General features: G+C 34.2%; 1 protein-coding gene across 2 annotated transcripts in view; it reads left to right on the top strand.

The window, feature by feature from the left end:
- DYNC2H1 (dynein cytoplasmic 2 heavy chain 1) overlaps positions 1-25,867 on the top strand; it is a 244,420-nt gene that overhangs the window by 114,820 nt on the left and 103,733 nt on the right. For both annotated transcript variants that reach the window (XM_081152801.1, XM_081152800.1), the window contains 9 exons: positions 1,244-1,342; positions 2,666-2,789; positions 8,424-8,587; positions 9,556-9,675; positions 10,365-10,499; positions 12,108-12,251; positions 15,824-15,913; positions 22,973-23,038; positions 24,998-25,048. In XM_081152801.1, coding sequence (XP_081008927.1) covers positions 1,244-1,342; positions 2,666-2,789; positions 8,424-8,587; positions 9,556-9,675; positions 10,365-10,499; positions 12,108-12,251; positions 15,824-15,913; positions 22,973-23,038; positions 24,998-25,048 — 993 coding nt within the window. The remainder of the gene's footprint in view (positions 1-1,243; positions 1,343-2,665; positions 2,790-8,423; positions 8,588-9,555; positions 9,676-10,364; positions 10,500-12,107; positions 12,252-15,823; positions 15,914-22,972; positions 23,039-24,997; positions 25,049-25,867) is intronic.

The raw sequence follows: 25,867 nt of genomic DNA, 5'->3' as shown, positions 1-25,867 counted from the left end.
AAAATAAGATCTAAAACCAGGTGTTGCATGTTGGTAATACTTAAGAGGATCTTTAGTAACCATCTCATTTTGCTGGGAATAACAGATTTACAGGATGGAGCAATAAGTGGAACTTCCAGAAATAGATGCTGGGTGAAGATCATACAGCAGTGACACTGAAGGAACTGTGGTGGGAGTAGTCCATTCTGGGTGCAAGCAAAAAGGGGTGCATTGTCTGGAGAGAATGTAAAAGCCATAATAGAGCCATTTTAAACTCAGTCATATCTTTATTATCACCATATGCTGGCAGTTTCAAACAGTTGTTGGTAAAGTGCTCTTCATCCCTGGGGTAGATGGTCCCCACTACCCGCCTCCTTTGTATGTCCCTGAAACAACATTGTTGTTTTAGACATAACTCAGTCTTTGTTTCGCTTTCACTTCACGTGTTATCTTCTCCGTATAGCACACAACTGCATTACAGTTTTCAAATAAAGGAAAACTTAAGAAAAATTAGGTCAGTCACTTAACCCTGACTGACTAGGTAACAATAATTATTAGGTGACTTAAACTGACATATATTCACACATATTTAAAATTTTCACTTATAAGTACACACACACATATATAATTGGCTTTCTTTCATCTGCTAGTCGTGTTATGTGTAGGGCATTTTCACTGGTTTCTAAATTTTGTTTGTTTCAGAGTTTAATTAGTGATGGGTATTCTATAATGTATTCAGTTCCTAGTTCATTAGATCTTAAATTATAACTTATGTAATTTTTTTTCTTCTAGGACACTTCTTTTGTAATATTAACTGTGTACTGCTTTGTAAGAATTAATGTTTTAAATATAAGCCATTATATTGGTAGCTATTTCAGTAATGTGTTTGTGATTAGTTCATACTTCTCTTTTAAGGCCTTCATGGTTTATTCAACCAAAGAATATATAAAGTTTGGCAGTAACTTGGTTGTCTAGAGCTCTTGCTCACTATGTTGTTAATTTACATTTTCTGTTACTGTGTAGTAAATCAGACCATACTTACTTCACTGTGGTTAAATCTAATTACCTAATATTAATTACTGATCACTCTAAAATTTATTAATGTGGCCTCTGGTGCAGCTAAAAACTATACCTTTAATTCTTCCTCATGGTTGCTATTTATATTCTCCAAAGCCTAAGAGAAGAACTAACTCAGTAATTGATTCACAATTTTTAGGAAATTATTTCCATTTAATAAAATCTTATAATTTTTCTTTTCAACTAGAGTCGAGTATGCCCATTTCTTATAGACCCTTCTTCCCGAGCTACAGAATGGTTAAAAACACATTTGAAAGACTCGCGTTTGGAAGTTATTAACCAGCAGGTGTGTATAACTTCTAATTTAGGTACCAACTGGTAATGACATCTTATGGTGAAAAGAACTCTGTGTCTGTAATCAGAAAACATAGATTCAGAGCTGAGCCTTATTATTAACTTACCTGGTGGGGGACCTGGGGAAAGAATGTAACTCTCTTAGCTTCAGATTTCTAATTTGTAAAAAAGGGATAAGAATATTTGTTTCATTCCTTTTAGTGAGGGCATTGATCTAAGCTCTGGGAATTTAATGATGAGTAGAGTAGTCATTCTTTCTGCACTCATGGACATGATAGTTTAATAGGTTAGAGAGACAAATAATAAGCACTTACACTAAATTATGTTTAAAGACACAGTATAAGATCTTATAGAAATGAGCTGCTAATATAGCTTGGAGAAAGCCTCCTGGACTTTTAGTATACTTGTAGTTTCTCTCAGTATCTCTTATAATTTCCTATGCCTATAACTCACCAAGGATATCTTTGAAGTGTTCTAAGATTTGACATATTGTTGGTGAAATTTAATCACATTCTTTTGGCTTGTGACTTCTCATTGTCATTCTTGCCAACGAAATTATTTTTGGCTAGGTTTTTTTTTTTTTTTGAGGAAAGCCTTGTGTATGATTAATTTTCATAGATATTCTTCAGGTAATTGAAAAATTGCCTCTTTAAAACACACTGCACTTATCAAATGGGGATATTTACCTCATTTGTGTGTTGAGAATAATTGTAAATTAGATTATATGCATTGTACTTTAATGTCACTTATGGTTTGCAATAGGAGATCTTAATATTATCCCTTCAAATATTTAATTTATTTTAACTACAGTTGGAGGTCTGGAATGATATTTGAAACTGCTCTTTTCCTAGCCAGAAAGCCTCAGAATTCTTGCTTGGTTATAGAATTTTGTCTAAATGTTCTTTTTACCATGATTAGACCTCCTCCACAAAGAAAAGTTTACTACAATTTATCATTTTGCCTTTCTTCCATTCAATGTTTGATTTTGAGCATAACCAAAGTAGTTCTTACTGAGTGTTGAATGAATAACTCATTGCATATAGAATTTGAAAATTGTTTCTGCATCAATTTGAAATTGTAATGGACGATTGAAGAAAGCTTTTTTATTGTTAATGTGAAAATCCTTATATCTAAGTTATTTATGAAATTTATTTGATATTTTATTCAACTAAAATGATTCATTGACAAGTACTTATAACTAGAAAAGCACTCATGAATAATTTGAATTAATGTGCATATTAAATTTTAAAATAGGACTTTTATAAACATTAAGGAAATAAAGGAATTCATATGTATTCTTTTTTTTTTCTCTTAGGATAGTAACTTTATCACAGCTCTCGAGTTGGCAGTACGTTTTGGGAAAACTGTTATTATACAAGAGATGGACGGTGTAGAACCTGTTCTTTATCCATTATTGAGACGAGATCTGGTTGCTCAAGGTAAATATTTGACAGTTTCCAGACAGTGATTCTTAAAATTTTCAAAGTAATTAACTTCATAACTAACTGACTATTTTTTGTCTTGCCACTGAATCTGAGGAAATAGAAACTTGTTGGGAAGATGATGGTAACATCATTAGAGTCTAATAGTAACAGCAAATAAACCAATTCTGAAAGTACCTTTATTGAAGAGCCCCTGTGTTGGGGTCCCCAAGACTGTTCTCTGGTACAGTGTTTTATTAGGAAGACTCACAGGACCCTGCATAGTTACAGTCATAGCTAAAGTTTATTGTAGGGAAAGGATACAAAGCAAAGTCAGCAAAGAGAAAAGGCACATAGCAAACAGGAGAAAGCTTCCAGGAGTCTTCTTCCATTGGAGACACACAGGACATGCTTACCTCCCCCAGCACTGAGTGTGACAACACTTATGAAATGTTGTCTACCAAGGAAACTTGTTAGAGATTCAGCTCCCAGAGCTTTTATTGGAGGCTAATTATATAAGCACTTTGTTCCAGGCATGTAGCAAAATTCCAGACTCCCCAAAGGAAAGTAGGTGTTCATCATAAGCCACAATTTTTTATACAAACAGTTAGGTGATCTGGGATTGGTGAAAACCCTCCCAAAACCCAAATTCCCAAATTCTGATTATGGCCCTACCTTGCAAGTAGGCTTTTCTAAGATTGGTAGTCTCTCGACTGCTATGTTACCTCTTTTCTGCACAGGTACCTAACTCAGACTTTGTCCATTAGAAAGTAATGCAAAGTGTGTTATGCAAAGTGTATGACATATATACATAGACAGGTACTTCTACATATATACATATACCACACACGTTGATATTTGTAGTACTGCAAGGTTTAAATAGAAAATTGGAGAAAATGGGACAAAGCAAAGAAATAGCAAAGCATGCACTGTTTGTTGATCACCTGTTAGCCCCCAAATCAATATGTTTAGCCTGGCAGTGGTTGATTTGTTGTGAAAAGAACTCTGGTAGTGGGACTTTTGCCTTTGTAACCTGGGCTTACCTTCCACAGTCCAGTTTCTGGTCTCTGTCTGTTCTTTATTGGTGCTAACTCTGATCTGCTGAGCTAGCTGTTGCTATGCTATTTAAGGGCGTGTGTGTGTGTGTGTGTGTGTGGAAGTAAACCTTTAGTGCCATCTAGATTTGACTCTCTTTAGTCCATGTTCTGGCCCTTGAAGGCTCATTAAATATAAAGTCCCTGATTGGAGTCAGGTTTTAGCAGTATTGGTGACACTGTCTGACAGTGGGTGTTGACAAGTTCTGAGAAGTTGGATCTAGTGAAAAGTTATATATTCCACATCATGATTGGGCCACATTATGAACCACTGTTCCAGAAAGTTGTGCGGGACTGTTCGAGTCAATTTGTTTATTTTATAACTATGAAAAGAGAGTTAACCTTACTTTTTTGCCTTTCTCCCTGGGCTGGATGCATTTGTGTCACGTTAGTTGAAGTTTGCTTTTCTCCTTGAGTATACTTCAGATTGTCCTTCTCCAGAATGTTGCGTTCCTTATGAATTGCCGTCTTGTCATCATACTTTTTCTTTGGGGACAGAGGATGGTTGTCCTAGAACCACAAAAAACAACGTCTGTGTCCAGTTTCATTTACATCCCAGTGTCCTTAATCTAAGCAGTATGAACTGCCTTTGTACATACGGAGGTCAAAGCAGGTAAAAATAATCGGAATAAAAAATGCTTTTCCTCTTCAAATTTATGCTATTCAAAAATCCTTCAGGCCCAGCCAGTGTGGCTCAGTGATTCAGGGTTGACCTATGAACCAGGAGGTCACAGTTCAATTCCTGGTCAGGGCACATGCCCTGGTTGTGGGCCCTATCCCCAGTAGGGGGTGTACAGAAGGCAGCTGATCAATGACTCTCTCTCATTGATGTTTCTGTCTCTCTCTCCCTCTCCCTTCCTCTCTGTGAAATCAATAAAAGTGAAAAAACATTTAATGCAAAAAAAAAAAAAATCCTTCAAATATTTATTGATCAAAAAAATGAGCAAGGTGCAGTTTCTCCTCAATTTCTCATTGTTTTTTACTTTCTGATTTCTGTGTGCCTAGTTGTTCAGCCCATGCAGAAGGTAGATAAGGCAGTTTGCAATTGGTAAATAATGAAGACCTCTGGAACAGCTAGCCATGTAGAAGTTGTTGAGAAAGAGGCTGGTGTAGTTGGCAAATAGTTCAAGTTTTACTAACAATAAATATCAAAAGTATTTTTCATTATCATTATAGTTCGTTATGTCTATTTTATTTCCATGTGGGGTTTGAGCATGGATCCAGGACTTAAAGTAGAGATGATAGCAGAAGTTCTTTCTTGGCTTTTTTAGTCCAGATGCTTAACCTTAGTCATGGTTGCTTCATATGGGCATATGTATGTGTATTAAGTTTGTGATTAATTGTTATAGCTGTTTCTAGAGGGTGGCTGTCCATGGGGTTATGTCTTTGGTAGTCCAATTGGATCTGGGGGGCGCAATGGCATGAACACAGCAGACCAGTCTCCTAGGTTACATTTGGCAACATGTGGAGACATTTTTGATTGTCACAGTACAAGAAGTGTGTGCCAGGGACATCTTTAAATGCTCAAGGCATCTCACAACAAATCATTTTCCAGCACAAATTGTCAATAGTGTTGATGTTGAGAAACCCTAAGCTAGCTCACTGGTTGTGATGCATGAATTGAATCTCTGTACTGATATATTTTAGTTAGTTTCAGCATGGCATGAATATATCCTTATATACAAGCACCCTAGATGTCCACATCTATCACGCCACGCCACGCCATGCCACACCATGCCACACCACACCACACCACACCAATAAAATATACTTAAGCCTGATTCGGGTTCAGACTTGGAGGTTAAGACTTCCTCTGGAAAGAGATCAGGAGACCAAATCTTATACTTGTACCCATTCTGTCTTCATAATGCTCTAAACTACAGTAAAGATTTTGTGTCCTGCCTGGCCGGCATGGTTCATCGGTCGGGCATCGACCTATGACCCAGGAGATCGCGGTTCCATTCCTGGTCAGAGCACATGCCCTGGTTTTGGGCTCAATCCCCAGCCGCGGGCGTGCAGGAGGCAGCCGATCAATGACTCTCTCATCATTGATATTTCTGTCTCTCTCTCTCCCTCTCCCTTCCTCTCTCTGATATCAATAAAGATATATTTTTTAAAGAAGTAAAAAAAGATTTTGTGTCCTGAAGAAAAAATTGGTCGAAATTAACTCCAGCATAGGTTAACTCCAGTGTAAATCAAGACTTTCTAAAGTAAAGACTGTGTTGGACTTACTGTTCTATGTCCCATATTTTCTAAGAGTAGGATATGGGGCTTATATATACAAGGATCTTTTTTAGACAATAAGCCGTTTACTCTGAATTTTTAAAAATGTTTTGTCCAAATAATACATGTTTACAAAATCATATAGTACATAATGGCAGTGGTCTTCTGTCCTTCCCCTCCTCATTACTAGTCCTACTCACCAGAGAAAACCAGTTACTTTTCAGTTTTAATATTTTATTGAAATATACATGAATGTGTGTATATGTATAAGCACCCAGGTTAAGATTTAGAACTGTATCGGCTCTCCGGAAGTGCTCTTATTTACCTCTCTCCCCAACAAGGATGACCACATTCCTGACTTACAACAGCGTAGATAAGTTCTGCTTGTATGTGTACATGGTTGCATACATGAGAACAAAGGAGAGCAGCACCTGACCGCTGTGGCTGGGAACTGGCCTGGCTCTGACAGCGTGGCTGTGGTGTTCTGTCCAACAGAAAGGTTTCACATCTCTACCATTAGACAGTCACTCTATGACCATAATCATGCCTGAGCCCCAAAACAAGAATACTTTCCATACCACTCCAGCTAATGTGTGACTTCTGCTTTGTTACAAATTATAACTTACTCTTATTTCATCTTCTAGATAAAAATTATTGAGACCAACAGATTGTCTGCTCTTTCTGATAGCGCTCATTTCCCAGCAGGGTATTCCATTTTTGAACCATTCCCAAAGCACCTAAGTCTAAACCCTACACAGGCTCTCTGCCTTCTTACTAAGACAGTGCGCAGTATCCCATGATGATCTGTCTTTTATTGCAAATGCCACTTTGCCAGGACTGCCTTTTCACTCCACATACCCCTGCCTGCCTGCCTTTGCATTTTTGTTGTGATACATTGTCATGCTCCACATGATGTTATAATTGTGTTTAAAATCTACATTTATACGTATTTACCTTTCTAGTGTTAAATTCTCCCAGCATTCTCCTGTTTGTCTCCTCTTTTCCATCTGGATTACCCTCCTTTTGTGGAAGGATTTACTTATATGTTTCACTTAGTGAAGGCCCAGTGGAAACAAACTTCCTTTCATTTTTGAAGGATTTTTATTTCTGTCTGTCATAGAATCCTGGGTTAACAGTTATTTTCTTTAGCACTTTAAAGTTTTTCTTCCATTGTCTTCTAGTTTATGTCATTACCATTGAGAAATAACCTGCTGCTTTTATTGTTGCTTCCTTGTGAGTGATGTGCATTTTCCTCTGGATGCTGTAAAGTGTTGCTTTGTCATTTGTTTTTAGTGGTTTGACTCTGATGTCATTAGGATTTGTTTTCTTTGCATTTATTCTGCTTAAAGTTTCCTGAATCATTCCAGTTATTGTAAAGGTATTACACTGGGCTTCTAAATTTGTATTTCTCTGATAATATTAAAGTTCAGTATTACTTTGATTTTGTTTTTTGGGGGCATTTGTATTTGGGGCATTTGTATTTCCTCTATCACAAAGTGCTTTTTGAATTATTTTCACATTAATTTAAATTTTTTAAGTAAACATTTCCAATTTATTCTGGTGTTCTAAAAAATTCCTTACAATGCTTTAATTAACCTTTGACAATAATCTTTGAAGATTTGTGTTTTTTTACTTAAAAAATCAATTATTTGTTGTCAGTTTAAAATCATAAATTATGGATATAATTGTTGATTAATTTCTCAGTGTCTGTTGAATAATGAATATCATTGTTCTTTATGTTAGAATGTACGTCTTTATAATAAGGCAGAACTTTATTTTTCTTAGTTTAACTTCTTGTCAAGAATTACCTGTGTATGGCAGCCTGAATAAATCCTTTTTGATGTTGCTAATGGTAACTTTGTAATTACTCATATGTTGATAATCCTAGGTTTTTACCAGTACACACTGTCTCTAAGGATTACATCCTCAATACTAGTATAATAAACACTTTTTAACTGATGAATTTAGAAATAGAGAATAACATATAATTGAGAGTTTTTATTTTTTGTAATCTGTAATCAGTTATTTCAGAAAAATTTGAAATATGAAACATTTGGTTAACATTAAAACCATGTTGAATATAAGTAGATTCTCTTGATGCTTCAGTTATCTCAGGGTCATCTTGATGAGTATTACTTATAGTTACTTGCATAAGTGCCAAGTAATAAAGTATCCCGGTTAATAGTATCTTGGGTAGTCTAACTGTTGCTATCTTATGGACTCTTGAAAAGCCTGTAATACAAACAATTTAGAAATACTAAAAGATATATTTAATATTATGTAACAAAACCCAGGATGTTCAGGCCAACTAATTGTGTCATTCTTAAAAAAATAGGACCACGTTATGTGGTACAAATAGGTGACAAAATTATTGACTACAATGAAGAATTCCGCCTTTTTTTGTCAACAAGAAACCCAAATCCCTTTATTCCACCGGATGCAGCTTCCATTGTTACTGAGGTTAACTTTACCACGACCAGAAGTGGATTACGAGGACAGGTATACGTCTATCATAATTTACCTTAGAGATCTTTTGTAGTTTTGTGTACTCATTAGGTATTTGAATGGGAAGCTGTTTTTTAAACAGATTAGCATTTAATCTTTTGAAAATACTCTTCCAAGTTAGGGTAAATCATTTGGGTTTATTTCATGTATCATTTGTGTTAGAATTGTGCATTTGTTGCTAACATCAAATTGCTGATTCTTTCAATATAACTTTAAGCCTGTTTCTGTCATATATGGTAGAATTCGAGAAATGGAAAGATCATAGAGATTAAGATCAACTACTTAAGTTTCAGAATTAAAAATTTGACACAGCATTTTTTAGAAACAGCTTTATTAATATTTAGTTCACATACCATACAATTCACCCATTTAAAGTATAAATTCATTACTTTTTAGTGGAGTGCTGGGTTTTATAGTAACTTAACATTTTGAAGAACAAATTTTTCCAAAGTGGGTGAGCTGTTTTTCTTTCTCATCAACAGTGTGTGAGTGTTCCACTTTCTCCACTTTCTAACCAAAACTTGTTATTGTCTTTTTAAGTGTAGCCATTCTTAAAAAGTAAAGATTAAAGTGATAACTCACTGTTATTTTGATGATACAGTATTTTAAGTAAGATATCTCATTTCTTTATGTGAGTATTTCACCATTAAGAATAGTAGCTTTCATAGTTTTTATATATGTAATCTAATTTTAGAACCAAATATTCCACATTGATATGTTAAATAATGCAATTTCCTATACCAGTCCTGTAATTTTATCCATCAGTTTAACTATTTTTTGTCAGAAATAATTGTGAAGATGTCTCTTGTATTTAACTAGAAAGGCTCAAATGAGGTACATAGAATCATAATATATGTAGGATTTGGTCAAACACAAGGCCTGTTTGTGGGAAGTTTTCATTATGTTTTGTTTTGTTTGAACTATATTGCTAGAATAACCTTGACCTTAAAAATTTTTTTAAGCTTTTGGCTTTAACTATTCAGCATGAAAAACCTGATTTAGAGGAACAGAAAACAAAACTATTACAACAGGAAGAAGATAAGAAAATACAGTTAGCCAAGCTTGAGGAATCTCTCTTAGAGGTAAAATTTAGTTATTCAGGATATTTTTTGTATTACATTTTTTCTTTAATGAATATAAGTATTGTTTTTTTAAACATTAATAGTACCATCAGCATATTTTTGGTTGTGTCAAAGACATATCAATATGTATCTTAAAATCAAAATTCAAACAGAAAAAACTAAATATCTTGGAGTACAAGATTTTAAGAAATAATGTTTAGCGGGGAAAAAAGAAAGAACTCATGGACATGGACAACAGTGTAGTGATGTGGGGGGGAATGTAGGGGGTTGGGTGGAGGTGGAAGAGGGTATGGGGGGATAAACGGTGATGGGGAAAAAATAAAGTAAAAAAAATAATGTTTTAAGACAAGCAATTTTTAATGAATACTGTCTTTATATTGCATTATTTCACTAATTAATTATGTTTACATGCTCAGAATTTCAAGAAGCATTAAAAGGTAGCATGTAATTATGATTTAACTTGTAACTTTAAGTATTTTTTATTAGATTGATAAAATTAATATATATGCATTGCGTTGATGATATAGTATAAAATTTACTATAGCATTTTTATAAGCTATAAAATGTTGAAATTGTTTTAAAATAACAAGTTCTCATAAACATAATCATGTTAATGTTGTTAATATGAGCTTCCTTTAATTGATTATTTCATTATATATAATAATATTATTTTATTAATTTTTCTACAGACACTTGCCACATCTCAAGGCAATATTTTGGAAAATAAGGATTTGATTGAATCTTTGAATCAGACAAAAGCAAGCAGTGCACTTATTCAAGAGTCCCTTAAAGAATCTTACAAACTCCAGATTTTTCTTGATCAAGTAATTAGTCCTTCTTTGTGATCTTATAGCCTGTTTTCTTAAGCTTTTATGTTAATATTAAAAATGTACAGTAAGGATTTTAGGGGAATGATGATTGCAAAAAAAGAAAGCTGTTCAAAAGCCCAGAGCCGTGGGTCTGACTCTTACTGGTGCAGAGAGGGTGGTGAGCTCTTGGGGCCTTGAGGATAAATAAGGCTGCTGATCGGTCTACCCGCTGGGCTCTACGGAGTCCAGGCACAGTGTTATATAAAGTAAAATGCGGGTATTGAACTTTACTGTTAAAGCATCTTTGTCATTCATGAAAATGAAGTTAAGGCAAGTGAAATATATTAATTAAAAGAGCTATAAGCTATTTTTTCCACTAAAAACATCTTTTACCTGCTTATCCAGGACTATGTGATTGTGAATGGTCTGAACTGTTTTCTTATAAACGGTTAAAATCATTTGAACATTTTTTCGTATTTCCTTTTGTAAAATTCCAACCCCCTATCAGTATAATATATTTTCTCCTCTCCTGCATTCTAGTTACTGAGCTTTGCTTGAAGGAAATCAGACAACCCAGCAGATTGATGTTTTGAATCCTCAGGCTCCAAACTAACCTGGGGCTTCACTGGCATCCTTTCATTCTTTCCCATTCACCTCAATAATGTTTTCAAATTTTTAGTTCAGTATTTTTCAGCCCTTGCTCAAATTTTACAATTATATATTATTACTTTTTTCATTTTGGAAAGAGCTCTGTAGAAACTAGAATGAGAGCAAACTTATAGCTCGATTTCAATCCAGTTACCCAACCTTCTCTAAACTTGGCCGATGTCGTGACTATGATTCTAAACCAAAAGGAATTTGGACTGTCTTTGCTTCCTTTTTCTTAACAGGCAGTGCTGAGTCACACACGTAATTTTACCAGCATCTTATTTGTAACCCTGGTGCTTTGATTAGAATGACGTGGAGAACTTTCTCAGAGTCCTTTCAGAACCCTGAGGCCTTTCAGTACTGTGACTCTCATTTTTATCTTCCTTTGCCTTTAGCCAGAATCAAAGCCCCTGTGGTTACTGGCTCCTTCTGTGCTTATGTTGAACAGTGCTAGGTTCTGCGTTATTGTAATAGGGCCACCTGTTCCAGGCCTTCGCTCTAATTCCATCACTGGTCCCACACACTAGATTCATAGTTCTAAGTTTTTTTGCTGCAGGCATAGCCTAGTAGTGTCATGCCCTCTTGTATTATCCAAACTGGTTTTCTTTTGAAATATGAAATTGCATCATATATTTTCTGATCACAACTGTTTGTCATTCCATCTTACTCTCTTCTCCTAGTATAGGTAGGTGCTCTTGGTCATTACTAAAATCAACCCATGAACCACTTCTAGCTTTGTAATATATGGGGTAGAGAAGTATGTAAAATACATTGCCCTCAGTTTCATAAAAATAAAAACTAGATCATGCTATTCCTTTTAGTTATAAAATTCTGTGATTCGTCTTCATTCGTTGGATGTGTGTAGAAATAGGAAGGCTGTGACTGGATGTGTGCATAGAGATCTGTAGGTGGCAGTAACGCACTATTACTCAGATGTTTTGTTTTTGTTTTTCTCTCCCAACTAATGATCCTCAGGAGCGGGATGCCTATCTTCCTCTGGCGGAGAGTGCCAGCAGGATGTACTTCATTATCTCTGACTTGTCCAAAATTAATAACATGTACCGTTTTAGTTTGGCTGCATTTCTTCGACTTTTCCAGCGAGCTCTGCAGAACAAACAGGTATGCTATTGGTTACCCTGTAGCTGAGACTGAATAAGAGAGATCACTTTACTGGTGATTAATTGATAATAATAATTTCCTGAGCACACTTGTTTGGAATTATATTTCAAAAGATCACATATTACAATTTTAAACTGTATTTAGAAGAAAGTAGCTCCTTAATTGTGTTTTATGTTCTCAAAAAACTGTCCCAGTGTGACAGTCTTCTTAATAGAAATGATTTATGTTCTTAGTATAAATTAAAAAGTAATTGATGAACATGAAAAAAAACACACCAGATGATTCAGGAAGGTATAAAGATAATAAATTATCCACATAATCCCATTACATCGGGAAAACAACAATTTAAATTTCATTGTATATTCTTGCTTGAGGCTGTAAGATGTGCCAGTTATTGTTTTAGATAATGGGGATACCAGTAGCGTATACTGCTGTATCAACTTACGTTTTAATGGAGGGAAGGGTATATTAAAGGATATAAATTGCTTTAACCAAAAGGTTTCATACTGTCTTTTTAAAAAGTATCAGTATATATAGACAACTTTCATGTCAATAAACATAAAGCTATACAGTATTTTTGAGAGATTGTGATGCTTTACTGTACTTTACCTCCTATATGGACATTGTTCTGGTTACTTGTGCTGAGTATCATATGACACCCAAATTTTGCAGCTTAAAACTGTTAAACTGTTTTTCTTATGCTTATTCCGTGGGGAATTTGGTTATGGCAGAGCAGGCATGGCTTATCTCTCTTTCATAATGGCTGGGACCTCAGTTAGGAAGACTTGAGAGTGGAATTTGGGGGCCGGGGGCGAGGTCTCCCTTGCATGTCTAGTGCCTGGGGTGGGAAGACTTGATGACTAGGACTGTGACTGCTGCACCTGTCCAGGAAACTTGGCTTGCCAATAGCTCAGAGTAGCTGGATTCTCATATTACATCTTAGAGCGCCAAACGTGTATTCCAGTGAACAAGATGGAAGCTGAATCGCCTTTTACAACCCAGCCTTGTGTCAGTGTCATTTCTGCTGTATTCTATTGGTTGAAGTGTCCATGAGCTTACCCACATTCAAGGGGCTGGGGAAATAGACTTTACCTCTTGATGGGAGGTGTGTCAAAAAGTTGTGGGGGTTATATTTTAAAACAGCTACAGACATTTATAAGTTTTTGCCTTTTTTTTTTTTTTCTACTTCTCCAATTTTTTTTCTTAGTTAAATTCTTAGATTTGGATAGCTGGGGCAAAAATGCACATTTGTAAGCCTTGCACAAATATTGTCTAACTGTCCTTTGAAAATATATGCTATTGGTATCTTAAACTGATGCAACGAGTGCTTTTTTCCCTCCATCTATACCTTAACCAACAATGGATATTATATATCTTTGATAATTGTCCTATTTGGTAATTGAAAAATATTTTATTGTATTTGCAAGTCTTTGATAATTTATAAGATAAATATCACTTGTAAGATAAATATCACTTTAAAAAATGTGTTTTTATGAGACAAAATTTATCAAATTATTCTTGATAGTCCTTGTTTTTGGTATAATACTAATATGGGTATCTTTTAAAATTATTTTTTATAGGGAGAGTAATTGTTCTTTTATTAAATTAGGGAACAAAATGTTATATTGAAGTAGGTTTACATAAATCTGTTTTTCCAAGGAAAGATTGTTTTTATTCTATTTATTGTAGCCTCACTATGTGTCACACATTTTCCTTGGTGTTGGGTTATATAATATAACCAGAGAGTAAAACAGGACAAAAATTCTTGTCTTCATTAGCATGGCTAATTAATATTTTCATGAATGAGTTATTTCAGAAAATCTTTATTTGATTATAAAAGATTAAAGTTTTACTGATTTTTTTCACTAATGTATATCATTTGAAGCTGTTATTATATTCAAAATTGAAATAAATGGCACCTAATGAAGAGCTAGTGCTTTGGGGTATGTTTTGTTAGCAAAAATCTGTCTACTCAGTCATGGCAGACAAGATAAGCATTCCTGTCTTATATATTTGTTATGTCCTTTGGACAAATAAAGGCAGGGGGAAAGGCAGAAGAATAAATAATTTTGGTTTTGGTTCTTGGCTTTTAAAAATATTTTTGAATTTTAAAATATGTTAAATTTAATCAAACCATTTATAAAGTGTACTGGTAGAAGCATTTCTACAAAAATCAGAATGATACAGTTGCTCAGTTGGAGCACTGTCCCATGCACCAGGGGGTGGTGGGTTCAGTTTCTGGTCAGGGCACATACCCAGGTTGCAGGAGTGTGTGTGGGAGGCAACCAATTGATGTTCTCTTTTTCTCTCTCTCCCTTCCTCTCTCTAAATATCAATTAAAAAAATAAAACAATGGTATGAAGTCTGTGAGAGTTGGTTCAGGATATATGATTGATATTTTATAATTCACTGTGTCAGAAGATAAAACTAGAGAGTCACTTATGTTTATATTTTTGCATTAAAAATTTATCATATATTAGAAAATACAGTAAAAAATATTCATGTTAAAGTCAGTGACTCTAAATTGGTATGAGAACTGAAAAATGGGATTGGTAATGATAATACAAGTAATAAGATGGTTTTAACATGGACTGATGTATTTTTTTTATATATATATCTTTATTGATCTCAGAGAGAGGAAAAGAGAGGGAGAGGGAGATAGAAACACCAATGATGAGAGAGTCGTTGGAGATCGAGCCCTCAACATGGACATGTGCCCTAACTGGGAATTGAACCTCGATATCCTGGATCCTAGGTCGACACTCAACCGCTGAGCCACGCCTGGCTGGGCCTGATGTAGTATTTTTAATTCCAGTAGGAATCAAAGTGGCTTGGTCAAATTTAATTCATATCATATTGTTGGCAATTGATTGTAATTTTCATTTATTAAAAGCTTTAACTGTCAAAAAAATTCAGCCTAGTAAATTTGAAGATCTAATTGACTTTAGTAAATGACTCATGAATTCAGCAGCATCCCATCTAGCAAGTAGAAGGGCACTCTGAGGGGTTGTACAAAATGGAAAGTTTTTGTAGGAAGAGGGCGGGGTAAGGAATCTATTAGGAAAATAAGGGATTTTTTCAGTCTAGGACATTATCTTCTTTTGGAGGAAGGAGATGGCAGGGGTTTTATCATACAGATCGCCTCTTCTTCCTTTGGGGGGTGGGGAATGAGTTATGCCTATAAGACAGATTACTTCACTGGTGTTTGACCAGAAGAAAACTGTAGACTGGTTAAGATTACATTTCTGGTAAAGGTCAAAACCGCAATTAGGTCAGGTATTAAATCGAGATTTGATGTCATAGGCTTTAGCACAAGTGACTCCATTTTGGGCCTGTGGTTTATATACATTAAAGAAAAATATAGCAATTTTTTTTTATTGTGTTAGTGTACAAGTTTAATGCACTTATTTGTTTAGTCTTTTAAGTTTGATTGCCAAAGATAATTGTTCCAGAATCAACTTTGAGTCTGGAGGAATAATTTATAAGCATGATTAAACTATGGGGTACCCTTTAAATCTTTATAAATTTTATAAATTTTATAAATTTTTCAGTTTTCAAATTGTAATCTACAGGATTCTGAAAACACAGAACAGCGAATCCAGTCTCTTATCAGCTCATTAAAACAGATGGTATATGACTATGTATGCCGTTGTCTATTTAAGGTAAGGAATGTTATGTTTTTCACCTATAAAATACTACTGACCCTTGATTTAATACAGTATTAGTGTTAAATTATGTAACTGTTTGCCTAATAGAAAGGTATTGAGATTGCCATTTCTGACATTTTTCCAGAATAATGTTCATTACTATAGAGAATGTCTTGCAGCATTTTGGGATATGATAGGGAGAGGAATGATCAGTGAAGAAAGGAGAACAAACTGGATTTGCTGACTTTGCTCTGTACATCCCAGTGGCCACTGAAGGAGGAGACTAGGATGGATTATGTAGGTCATTTTCTAGCTGGGGTTTCTCAAACTCAGCTATACTGACATTTTGGGCCACAGTATTATTTGTTGGGAACTGTTTTGTGCATTTTAGGATATTTAGCAGCATCTCTGGCCTCTACCAACTCATGCCAGTAGCACTTCCTTTCCCTCAATTGTTACATTCAAAACTATTTCTGGACATTGCCAAATGTCCCCCTGGTTGGGGACAAAATTGTCCCCTATTCCTGGTAGTAGGAAGTAAACTAATGCTTGATTCTGGGTTGAGAGAAATTTGTCATGGGAGTCTTCATATTATAAGGTTCCCAGAGGAATATACAATGAAACATACTATAGATATTTTTGAATATTACAGTAAACAAAAGGGCTTTTCATTTAGGAATTTAGAAAAATATCAGTCTTTTGGGTATAGCTTAAGATATGTTGAAGAACTTTGTAAAGGCAAGTGAGAAATAGAGTGATTATGGTCCAATCATATAGGCCTCTTAGAAAATCTTGAAAAAGATATAGTTAATATATTCATTAGAAAGCGATAGTAATTTTTATGATATTATTGAGGATCTTTCCTTGAGACGGAATAAATCCTTCAAAGTACAAATACATAGGTAAATTTTTTTATTTTCCTTACTACATATTTTGTTATGTTGCATCTCTTGTTGCAGTAGGTCCTGAAGATCTTCCCATAAGCATAAATATGTTAATGTCAAGATATTTAGCGCTTGTGTGATTTTTCATAATATGCTACTTCACGTAACTACTGCTTTATTGGTGGATATTAGGTTATTTATTTTTTGATATTTTGAATGACTGCAGTGAAATCCTGTGTAGTATATACAGCTTTCTGTACATGTGTAAGTTGGTATTTCTATTCAGTAGATTTCTTGGTGAAAATATAATTGCTGGTCCAAGGATATACACCTTTTGAAATTTTGTTGAATGTTATCAAATTGCCTTCTAAGAGTTGTTTACCAGTTAGTTCTTTTATCCACAGAATAAAGAGGCTCTCCCCTTCCTTGTGTCCTTTTCAATTCTGGATATTACCAGTCTTTTTAATTTTTACCAACTCGCAGTTTATAAATATCTTATTTGAAATTCTCTGTTATTTGCCATTTTTGTCTGTTTGCCATATTTGTCTTTTTTCCTAGTATTTTAAAGAATAGGCTTTGTTTTATAGAAAAAGTCTACTTTATTGTAATTATTGTTTTTGTGATTTATTTTTAATCATGGAATTTATTTTTTAATTTTTGTGTTATTGAATTTGTATGATTAGTTTTTTATTGTAGCTTTAACCTTTTTTATTTTCTAATGACTACATTAAGGCTGTAAAGTTTCATTTTGGTCACTCTCCTAGTAATATATTTAATGCTTTTTTACTTTCCTTTTAAGACCTCTACACTAAAATAGGCTGTGATTTATGAAAATATTATGGAGTTACCATCATTTTAAGGTGCCCTCAAATACTTTTTGAAAGTAGATATGTTATAAATAAATATTATTTTTGAAAAATATTTAAGTCAAAAGGTAATATAATCTTTTTATTTATTCTAAAAATTAGCCTTTGTTGAAAGATGTTTTATAATTCTTTATCAATGATATAGTTTTGGACCCCAGTTAAATCCAAATTTTTAGTAGCTTTTCTTATTAGGAATTTATTTCCAATCTGTGTATTTCTACCTCAGTTTATATATTCTCATTTTATTTTTAATAAGTATTCAGGATATAGTAAGTATTCAGTATCAAAATGATTTAAGATATTAATGAAGTGTAGTGAGGGTTACTTCTTTTAAGTCACTTTACCTTTTAAAAATATTTTTAAGTTAGGTGTAAGCCAACATTTTGTTGCAGTAGGAATGAGCTTGTAAGGTTTAACATTCTTAACGTTTTTACCCAATTGGAGTTTTTCATTGCCAATCTTAAGTACTACTTCTCTATTGTGAATAGCTAAAAACCAGTTTAAAAAAAAAGCCATGTTTTAGAATTCTTAAGACATGTTTTTAATTGATGAAATGTGTGTTTTGTAAGACTCATATTTTAGTATGAGCAATATTAAACTTACTAAACATGAATTCCGCAGTCCATAGAGTTTCAGTGATGAATAAAAGTTCGAAAGCACAGTAATTGTAAAGCAATAAGGTATATTTCTAAGGTTTAACAGTATAATATTCCTTAGGATGGAACTGATTTCATAGTTGAGTGAAAACCTTTTCGGTTTTTAGCCCTCAGTATCACATGAAAGCCCCTGCCAGAGTTTCTTTCGTGCTGATTTTGCTGCTGTGTTGGTGACAGACAGCAGTGTGGCAACAGTAGGCTCTGAGCTGGAGACAGGCTGAGATTATTAGTATTCACAACACACTGAAGTGAAAGCAGCTTGACCTGGAATAAAAAGTGATTGACTTGTTTTGTGGCAGAAATTTTAGACTTTAATAAAGTAAACCAAATGTGGAAAGCTGTCTAGCAATTTCAGTTTAGATTTTTGGCTATGTCTTTCTTTTTCTTCAAGAGATCAAAAGTGTTTATTTTAGTAACCTAAGTATTTTAGACAATTATAGGATAAGTAGCATATTTAGTTTCACAAAACTTATGATTATAATAAAACTGTGTACAAGTTAGTGCCTTTATATAACATTTCCTCATCCCAGTTTATCATGGAAGTTGTTGGAGTGTTAGGTAACTTCCAACTATATGGGGCGAGAATTAAAAAAAAGGTTGGAAGGAGGGTTGGTAGAGAATATATTCTTACTGTTTCCCTTTCCTCATGGGACTATTATCTAAGATCTGAAATGGTATACAAAGAATGTTTGGTGAGCTCTGAATAGAAGTTTTCATGCAAGCTTCTTGTAAGTTTTTGCTTCTGCAGCTCACCTTGCCTCTCTCTCCAAATGAATTTGCTGGTTGATTGAGTAAAATTCAGATATATATTATGTTTTAAAAATAAAACAGTAATAGCTTCTCATGACTGTACTTATCTTACAAATAATTTAATTTGGATTCTGGTATTTTTTCCTGTAGAAATATGTTTGATAGGAAAGTGGAAGTTCTCTGGTTGGGGGAGTTTAGAAATTTTATAAACTGTGGCTGTTGAAGTGAATCTTGATAATTTAGATAATTTTCTTCTGCTTAGAGAAGCATAGTTGAACATGCATAGAATTGTTTATTAAAATGATTTAACTTCAAGTAGGAATGAGAATACCAAAATGAGAAATGAAAATACTCAAGTTCTACGCTATATCAACTTTCTTTTAGATTAAAGCAAAACATTTTCTTCATATGGTAACATCTACTTTATACTTTTCATTGAACATATATGAAAGCAATGGACATGAGTAGAAATTAAAGGAATGAATGAATTATACTTTCTGCTGCTTCTTAGTCTCTTAGAATTGTGGGGTTTATCCAACATTTTTGAAATAAATTTCCTTTTCGATATTATGTAGTTTATCAGTTTAAAGCAGATAGTTATATGTCACCTTTTAAGACTCACAATTTTCCAGACACTGTGTAAGTGCTTTACATATATTGTGATTGAATTCCTATAACAATCTTGTTATATAAAGGAGGAAACCAAGATATAGAGCTAATAACCTTTCTCTAGGTTACTCAGATGAATGGCGGAGCTGAAATGCAAACCCATTTGGCTTGATGCTGAAGACTGCTTGCTAATAGGATGTGGGTGAAGCAAACCCACATCAGGAAATGTGAACTTGATCTCACCTGTAGATTTGACATTAATATTTCTCATATTATATTAATTCTTCTCTCATAGTTTCACTGTTTTTGAATATTTACTAGACTACTGTGATGGCATGGAATGTGTGACTGATTTTTACTCCCTAGTAGTTTACCATCTTTTACTAATTTTTAAAATTTCAGCTAGTTAATTATACAGATGATTATTTGAAATTTTGCTTATTACATATCCCTGTGATATTAAAGAATTTTGTAATAGAACCTGAGTATACTGAGATAAATTGACATTGAGCTAAAACACCTAAATTTTCTGATCAGATAAGCAGTGTAGGTCAAGGATAGTAGAGGTACAAACTGTTTTCTCAGCTCTGGATAGTGACAGGTTTGTTTTTCTGAAACAAGTATTTGAAAGATTCTTGAGCTTGATTTAGTCATTCTTAATTTCACTTCATTAATTGGAAATCATGTGTTCTCAGTAAATTATATTCTTAGGTTTATTTTTAAGTCATCATTGTTCTTCATTATAATATGATAGTGAATACTCATTGCTAAAAGGATTCATTGGTACAGCTGGACAATCAACAGCTGCCATAAACAGCTTTGTTCTGCCATCTCTAGGTTGGAAAACACAGAAGAAGATCCTGGTTGGCCCGGCTGGCTTGGGGCATGTGGCATCCCTTGTACTTATCTGTGGAGCTATATAATGTGATTGGCCAAACCATGATTATATACTTATCCCTGAGGTCAGGGTATCTTCTGTGACCAAAAAACAAAGAGAAGGGTAACCACCATTACCCACTTATTGACTACATATTACGTACCAATTTTTTTTTTTTTAATCCTCACTTGAGGATATTTTTTCCATTGCTTTTCAGAGAGAGTAGAAGGGAGAGAGAGAGAGAGAAACATCGATGTGAGAGAGACACATTGATTGGTTGCCTCCCACACTGGCCCCAACCAGAGCCTGGGATTGAGCCTGCAGCCCAGGTACATGCCCTTGGGGGAAATCAAACCCAGGATCCTTTAGTTTGCGGGCTGACACTCTAACCACCGAGCCAAACCGGACAGGGCATATTACATGCCTATTTTTTAAATAATATGTCTTTATTGATTTCAGAGAGAGGAAGGGAGAGGGAGAGAGAGATAGAAACATCAATGATGAGAGAGTCATTGATCGACTGCCTCCTGCACGCCCCCCCACTGGGGATCCAGCCCGCAACCCGGGCATGTGCCCTGACCGGGAATCGAACCCGAACCCTGATTGCCTGGATCATAGGTCAATGCTCAACCCCTGAGCCACGCTGGCCGGCTTACATGCCTATTTTTGACAGCATTTTGGAGGTTGGCCTCAACAATCACTAACAATTAGCTCACCAACTCTGGAGGGTAATCTGAGAATTCAGAGTGTCAGGGCTTTGTCTTCTCTCCATTAACACTGGAGACTGCTTTTTTCTTCCTGAGTTCAAAGGAAGAAATGGCTACTTCAATGTTGTTTTGCTGTGTGTGGGTTTGTGTGTATATATATCTGTAATAAAGAACTAACCATATTATTAAGTGGTAAAGGCTTCAAAGTAACACATTTATTATCTTATTTATCTTAATCATTATTTCTTTTTTTTTTAGATGGCTGCTATTATAATCATTTTAAATATGCATTAATTTATAAAATAAGCATCTTAGTGGCTTCTCCAGCTAATCATTGTTCAACCCCAAACCTGAATTCTGACCTTCTAATGCCTAAGAACACTATCCATCTCCCCAAAGGACAGGCCTTACTTTTTATAATATTTTAAGTCACATGGTAGCTATTTCATGCCGATGGTAGTTGGTTGTAACGGTTTTTTTTGCACACCTGACTGATGGCCATCTGCTTCTAGTTTTATATTTTAAGCACTTTTTTTTTTATTCACTGACTCACTATAGTTGTAAACGTTGGTTTTTTATTGCTTAATCAATAGATATCTATTGAGTACTTGCTGCGTATATATACAAACATATATAACATATACTTTTATAAAATAATTCTTTTGTATTGTATTATTCAAGACACTACGTCTTTCCTACAGAGGGGTGATTTTCATGCAGGCAAGGAGATCACTTGCTGATAGTATTTACAGGAGGGTCTTTTTTTTTTTTTTGTATATACCATATCTTAATATCCTTATATTTATCTCTATCTGTACTTATAATCATATACACACATTAGATATAAATTATTATTTACAATATGGGAAAGGCTAAATAAAATGTTTAAATTAGTACTTTGAAAGATGGTGCTTTAATAGATGGTTTTTTTTCTTGTTAGTAAACATTTACTTTTTTTTTTTTACAGAAATGATATAAGCTTGTTTTAGAAAGTTTAAAATAATAAACACCTAAGAAAAGAGAAGAAAATAAAAATAGCCTGTAATCTCAAAAATAAATCACTGATAAAAATTTTGATATTTTTTTCCAAATTTTTTGCAGATATATATATCCTTATGTGTTTATTAACATATCCCCTCTTCTTCCACAATATGAGTTATGCTATGTATTTTGATTTGAATATTTTTCATGATAGACTTTTGAACATTTAGATTGTTTCAGTTTTTCCTCCACTATAAACAGTCTTGCAATGAATATCCTTATTGCTTTTCTAAGAGTGCATTCATGATCCCTTTGCATACATTTCTAGAAATAAAATATATTGATTTAGGGGTATATAGATTATTCAGGTGCATTTACACTACACAATACAAATTGAAGGTTACTAATGCACGAGTAAGAGGATTACAGATGATTTGGTTAGTAAAGACTAATGCAGACATCACAATTGGATTTCAGCTGGTTAAAGAACTTCTTTCAATGAGATGTAAATAATGATTAATCCTTAGCATTCTCTAAAAATTTTAACACTTTCCCTGTCCTCTCCACCCCCAACTTAGAAGTGTTGTTCTATGTAAATATTATTTGAATAGTCATTTCTTATATTGATAAAAATAAATAATTTGAAGACAGAATACAGATTTTGTGAACCAAAATTTAAGGACTATGCTTTTCGAAAACACAAATTTACAAAAAGCAAGATAACATCTGTTTTACTCCTTTCAGGCTGATCAGCTGATGTTCGCGTTGCATTTTGTCCGAGGCATGCATCCTGAACATTTTCAAGAAAATGTGAGTGAAAGTAAAGGAGGAAATGTTAGAGTTACAGAGAAGTTTGGTACTGTGTGAATTTATGGTTAGATTAGAAATTACTTTAGGCTAAAAGTTATACATTGACCTATTAATTTTTTACTAAGTTAGAAATTGAGTGTAAGATGCTGATTTCCAGTTCTACACCCCTCTGGTTGGGCCCGATGTTCTGAAATGATGGTGAGGCAGAAAAAGAAATATAAGTAACTTACACACACTGCGTAGATTTTTCTGAACCCAAGTCAGTTTACTCCCTGTATTCAGAGTCAGCCTCCCTACATTCCTGGTCTAAGCAGTGGAAGTGAGAAGTACAAAAGCCAGAACAATATGGGTATACTACATTACTAATTAATTACCTTCACTGACCTGCTCAGAGTTAGCAGGTGGGAAGCAAAAGGGTGGGTGGACATCTTCCTAGAGCCTGCAGGTTTATGTTAATCTTTTAATGTATAATGTATCTTCTCTGTCTATGATCATTTCTGGGCTGCCATATAATCCCCTCTCAAATTTGGAAAGAACCTCCTTCAAGCTAGAGCTAACTAATCTATCTATGGTGTGCTTCTAATATTTAAAAAATATATATTTGTGGTTCTTTTCATTATGCCATTATCATAAAGTGAGAGCCCATTAGTTAGGGTGGGAAGGAATAAATATATGGACAATGCAACTTTGACCTAATAATCTTGAACTCTACTGGACCAGATTTTAATTATGTTCTGGGTTTCCCTCATTAACCTAGTTAAAAGAATGCAGACCATTCCCTGTGCTGGTTTGCTCTTGGTTTGTTTCTCTCTACTTCCACATGCTCTGACTTGCATAGTTTCTCCTGAATTTATTAACTTGACTCCTTTTGTTTCTACTAGTAACTTTGATGCCTTAATCTCCTCCTGTTAATGTTTTTCACTGTGATCAATACCTTCCACACTTTGTAAGACTTAATATTACCTATTTTTCCCCCCTGGAGTATGAATAATTTATCTTTGGGAAAGGAGAACATTTTTTTTTTTTTTACTCATATAGTATACTATTCATACTTATGTGTGATCACATGATGGAAGCAAGTAGAGTGAGTGGTCCGGGTGGGTAGAGGCAGGAAGTATGCTAGTTTGGTAATGTTTCCGTATTACTCTCAAAGTTTAATATGTTTGTTCTTTATTTACTAACCAGTGTTTAACAAAGATTATGATAGTGCCCGTTATTATTTGATTGGGGGAACCCAGGGTGAAGACATAAATTTTCTTAGAGCATTAGGTTTCATTATAGTTGATCAGTTTTGATTCTGAGGATTTAAAAAAAACAAGAATAATGATAATCTTCTCCCTATCTGTTGAAAAGGTAAGTTAATAGAAGTACTTTTTTCTTTTTTTTTTGAATTTATCTTTATTGTTGCAAGTTTTACAGGTGTCCCCCCACATTGATCCCCTCCACCTCCTCCCACTCCCTCCCCAGGCCTCCACCTCACTATTGTCTGTGCCCATGGGTTATGCATATAAGTTCTTTGGTTAAACTCCCCCCTCCCCCTACCCCTCACCCCCATTTTTCCCTCTGCTATACTTTTTTCTATTTTTTCCCAACATATAAAATTTTTAAACTTTGGTGCACCTTATTGCTTATTTATTACTGAGAAATGGTCTATAATAGGACAAATTAATAGGTAGTGACATGAGATTTATATTTTTAGATATTGAGACATATATATATATAATATAGATTTTGCTTTAATAAAATTATTTCTTATAGATTTCATATTAATGTTTCATGTTGCTGTATGAACTCATAATGTTAGTATTGTACTAGAAATGGGAAGATGCGAAAGGAGTTTGTTTTGCTTTTACGTGTCCTTAGCTGCACTGTAAGCCATCTTACAGGATTATTAAGATGATTTTGTTAACTGGTTAGTATTTTTATGTTTTTTGTGTGCCTTGTATTTTTATTCAATAGGAATGGGATACATTTACAGGTGTGGTTGTTGGAGACATGTTGCGGAAAGCTGTAAGTCAAAATAATAAAATTATCCTACTCTTAGGGAAAATAGTCTGGCTTAGACCTCATGAAGTATAATTTGCCTCAGGGCAGTTTTAAATTACTGTTGTCATTTTACTTTAATTAGCAGACTATGTCCTTATCTCTGTTGTCCTATAAAATGGACTTAAGTATATATTTTGTCCTTGAAGACATGTGTGTTTTTTTTGAGAATAATACTTATTAAATACTAAGAAATTAATATAGTTTCTTTTTTTCAATATATATGTTTTATTCCAAGAACACTCTTATAATTCTAAGAAAATAAAATCTTGTATTATAACTAAAACTGTCTTACATAACTAAAGTTTCAATATTACTTTTTAAAACTTTGGTTAAGTTTATTCAGATTCAGCTTTTTGTCTAGTAATTTTCTGTTTAAACACGTAATGGATAATATTATTCTTTAAGGGAACAAATACCCAAACTGTTCCAACAGAAGATTAAGCACAGTGAAAATGAATGCAACTGTGGATGCAAAGGGGCCACGTACTAAACCCGACAAGCTCAGGAGAGGCCTGCACAGCGGCCTTGCAAACTCAGAGACCTAAAGTAGCCACACAGGATGGTCTGAAATAAAAACTTGCTAACTGAAAGCCAGTTATGTCCGAGGCCGGTATCTTCCTTTACAAAAGTCAATCTTTTCCTCAGCTGAGCTTGTTATTTTTTTGCAGCTAAGAGTACTCTTGTCAGAGCAATCCCCCTTTTTTCCAGACCCCTCAGGGCACACTCTCCCACCAGAGCAGAAGGGAGACCACAGAGCCCTCTTTATGTGCTGTAAATGCTAAT

The sequence above is a fragment of the Miniopterus schreibersii genome, assembly GCF_964146895.1.
Source record: "Miniopterus schreibersii genome assembly, chromosome: 12".
NCBI lineage: Eukaryota > Metazoa > Chordata > Mammalia > Chiroptera > Miniopteridae > Miniopterus > Miniopterus schreibersii.
The sequence above is the reverse complement of the archived record's forward strand: the minus strand, read 5'-3'. Positions and strand labels throughout refer to the sequence as shown.